Source organism: Elephantulus edwardii, unplaced genomic scaffold (assembly GCF_000299155.1).
Source record: "Elephantulus edwardii isolate Elephantulus edwardi_28Jun2011 unplaced genomic scaffold, EleEdw1.0 scaffold00122, whole genome shotgun sequence".
Lineage (NCBI taxonomy): Eukaryota > Metazoa > Chordata > Mammalia > Macroscelidea > Macroscelididae > Elephantulus > Elephantulus edwardii.
Genome location: NW_006399872.1, coordinates 7,780,429 through 7,784,154, shown reverse-complemented (window position 1 = coordinate 7,784,154; position 3,726 = coordinate 7,780,429). Strand labels below are relative to the sequence as shown.

The 3,726-nt window shown below is 41.6% G+C and overlaps 1 protein-coding gene across 1 annotated transcript in view; it reads right to left on the bottom strand.

Annotated features, from left to right (window-relative positions):
- Positions 1–3,726, bottom strand: part of BANK1 (B-cell scaffold protein with ankyrin repeats 1) — a 110,223-nt gene that overhangs the window by 20,773 nt on the left and 85,724 nt on the right. The window contains exon 6 of the mRNA XM_006893112.1: positions 2,510–2,688. Within this exon, the coding sequence (XP_006893174.1) occupies positions 2,510–2,688 (179 nt within the window). The remainder of the gene's footprint in view (positions 1–2,509; positions 2,689–3,726) is intronic.

The following is a 3,726-nucleotide window of genomic DNA, read 5'->3' as shown; positions in this document are numbered from 1 at the left end:
CAAAATTGGGAAGGGCATATGCCAGGGATGCATCCTATCTCCATACCCTTTCAACCCGTATGCAGAACAGATTATCTGGGAGGCTGGGCTCTATGAGGAGAAATGTGGGGTCAAGATTGGTGGAAGATCTTTCGGCAATCTGCGTTATGCAGATGACACAACCCTGCTTGCTGAAACTGAGGAGGATCTGAAGCACCTGCTGCAGAGGGTCAAGGACTACAGCCTCCAATATGAATTGAGGCTCAATGTCAAGAAGACAAAGATTCTCACCACTGGACCAATTGGCAGCATCAGGATTGATGATGAAGAGATTGAGATTGTTCACAGCTTTAGTTTGCTTGTCTCCACAGTCAACACTCTTGGCACCAGTAGCCAGGGAATTAAAAGGTCCATTGCCATTGGAAAGTCTGCTGTTAGGGATCTGTCCAAAGTACTGAAGAGCAATGGTGTCTCTCTGGAGACTAATGTATGTCTGACATAGGCCATGGTCTTCGCAATCACTTGTTATGCATCCGATAGTTGGACAATGACAAAGGAGGATAGAAGGAGAATTGATGCCTTTGAGCTGTGGTGCTGGAGAAGAGTATTGAGGGTGCCACGGACTGCTAGGAAAACAAACAGATTCATCGTGGAAAGGGTTAAATCTGGTGGCTCCTTTGAGGTAAGGATTCTGAGGCTCCGTCTGACATACTTTGGACATGTTGTGAGGAGAGACCGGTTCTTGGAGAAGGACATCATGCTTGGGAGGGTGGAGGGACAGCGCAGGAGGGGAAGGACCTCTATGAGGTGGATTGATTCAGTGACTGGGATAGTCGGTATGGGAGTGTCAGAGACAGTGCGATTGGCACAGGACCGAGCAGAGTTTAGGGTTGTTGTACATAGGGTCACTATGAGTCGCAAGCAACTGGACGGCACATAAGAACAACAACTACCACCTTTGGATTGGTTATGAGACTCCTTCTTCAGTAGGCAACCAAAATTCCCTATTTGGAAGTTGTTGCTGTATGCTGTTTAATAGGGACTGACCCTAGCTGATATTCTAGTGGTTTTCAGACTTAGTTAATCTTACATAAACCATGTGCCTTTGGGTTACAGCACAATATATAAATGATGAACTTGACTATTGTTGGTAGCTTAGTCATAATAAGCACCTGCACTGCAATCCTAAAGACACATGGTTCAAACTCACCAGCTCCTCTGTGGGAGAAGGATAAACAATCTCCTCTCATGCCATCAAATCCTGCTGAAAACTCACAGAAGGGTTAGCTATGGTTCAGTTCTGACTTCATGGCACACAGCAACCTTTGGGTTTGTTTGTAGTACAATTTGTAAATTATGAATGGCTCAAATTTCTAAGCAAGAGCTTAAAGGAGTAAAATGTTTTCTCCACATTGTTTATAATAAAATGTGGATAAATAGAGATTAATTGAGGTATAAACTTATAGTGTTAGCTTAAAAGTTGGCTTTTATAGCCATTACTTTACCTCCCTCTGGTCTCCAGCTACCATAAATGTAGACACATTGTATTTCAAATCATCAACAGCTGTTGTGTTGAGATAAGAGAGACTGTCCTTCCCACAATGAGCAGCAAGACTTGAGGGAGATTTCAGCAAGACTCTAATGAGAGTGAGACCCTGGTGATGGCAGTGGTGAAACTGTGGCAAGGTATAACAAGAGGAGCCCTAAGGTAAAGGCCACAGTTAAAGTTTTGTTTGCTTGACTGATTGAATGAAAAATTGCCTGCTGAACTGAAACCTGAGTCTGGAATAGTTGAGGATTTATGTGTTGGGATTGCTTAACCCTGGGTTTGCATTGGGTGATACTCTTTGTCTTCTCCACACGCTAACTTCCTTAATGAAGCCCACTCTCCAAACCACCAGTGTGAGTAAAGTTTGTGAGTCAATGAATGTCGAACCAAATGATTGGTGGAAATAGGTGCAGGAGCATGAGGTAGTGGCGTGTCTGAATTAGCAGCTGTTTGCTACTATGGGTATTATTGATGGATAAAGTTCCCCTTTAGGAAGCAGGAAGAAGTTGGACTCAGCCACCTATGGGAGATATTTCTTCCTTTTGAAAAACTGTTTAAAAAAGAAACCAGAATTTAAAGATTTGGAAAGAACTCGTGAAAATTAAGAGAATCTGCCCTGGAAAGAGCACCAAGGATATGGTCATAAATCTTTTGCTAAAGAGATCAGACATGTGACTGATAGATGTGATTAGTAACCTCAATGGATACTCTAACAATCTAGTGAAAACAAACAAAGACAGGATGAAAACAAAGTCTTCTAGAATCATAAAGGTAGATAATGCACCAATGGCGCTACATGGTTCTAAAGAATTTTTGTTATCTACAAAAAGGAAGGAACAGTTTCACAAGAAGTTCGGAGAGAAGCATGACATAAATAAAATAAATATTTTTTATTATTGTTATTTCAACTAAATAACTGCAAAGAAAGAAGGAGGTGTTACAGCTAGGAAACTTTTCAGGAAGGGTCAGAGTCAATATTACCTGCTGAATCATTTCCAAGCAACTTTTCCCCATCTGCCAGTGTTTAAATTTCTCCAGTGCTTCATCCACAGATATTTTCCCACTCTTGACTTTCTCTTGCAAAAGGATGAGTTCTTCTTGCCCAGCAGCCAGGCAATCTTTTAGACTTGAAAAGACTTGGCTCTCTATGCGAACTCTGTCTGTAATAGAAAATGAAGATGATTTAACAGGAATCAATGCATGTACAAGCATGGAACTGCAGGTGGAATATAATCTGTCATAAAATCAAGGTTTTGAAATTTTTGTTCTACTGAAGAAGATATCTACTGAAAAAGATATTAGTTTTGGGTTTTTTGTTCTTGTTGTTTTGTTTTGGTTTTTTGGTGTGGGTTTTTTTTTTTTAAACTTACCCCCCCCCCTTAGGTGTGGTGGTCTGAGGACTTGAAACACTTTCTGATAAAGATGAATATGAATTTGTTGTTGTTTGTTGTTATGTGCCGTGGGGTTGTCTGTGACTCATAGCAACCCTCTGTACAATAGCCCTAACCCCTGCTCTATCCTGTGCCAATCTCATTGTCTCTGACACATCTATATGCATGACCTCAGTCAGTGAATCAATCCACCTCATAGAGGGTCTTCCTCCCCTGCGCTGTCCCTCCACACTCAAGCATGACATCCTTCTCCAAGGACTGGTTCCTCCTTGAAACATGTCCAACATATGTCAGACGAAGCTTCAGAATCTTTGCCTTCAAGGAGCAGCCTAGTTTAACCCTCTACAGGATGAATCTGTTTTCTTAGTAGTCCATGGTATATTCAGCACCCTTCTTCAACACCACAGCTCAAAGACATCAATTCTCCCTCTATCACTCCTAGCCATTGTCTAATTCCCTGATTCATACCAAGTGATTGCAAAGACCATGGCCTGTATCAGGTGCACCTTAGTATCCAGTGTGACACCATTGCTCTGTAGTACTTTAGATTACACATCAACAACAACAACAGCAAAATCTTCACAACTCTATCAGTAATAAAGTTAAAAATAATTGATGTTGTAAAAGATTTCCTTTTACTTGGAGCTGTAATCAATGGCCATGGAAATTGTTGTTGTTATGTGCCATTGAATCGTTTGCGACTCACAGCGACCCTATGAACAACAGCCCTAAACCCTGCTCTATCCTGTGCCAATCTCATTGCCTCTGACAGACCCATCCTGATTATCCCAGTCACTGAATCAATCC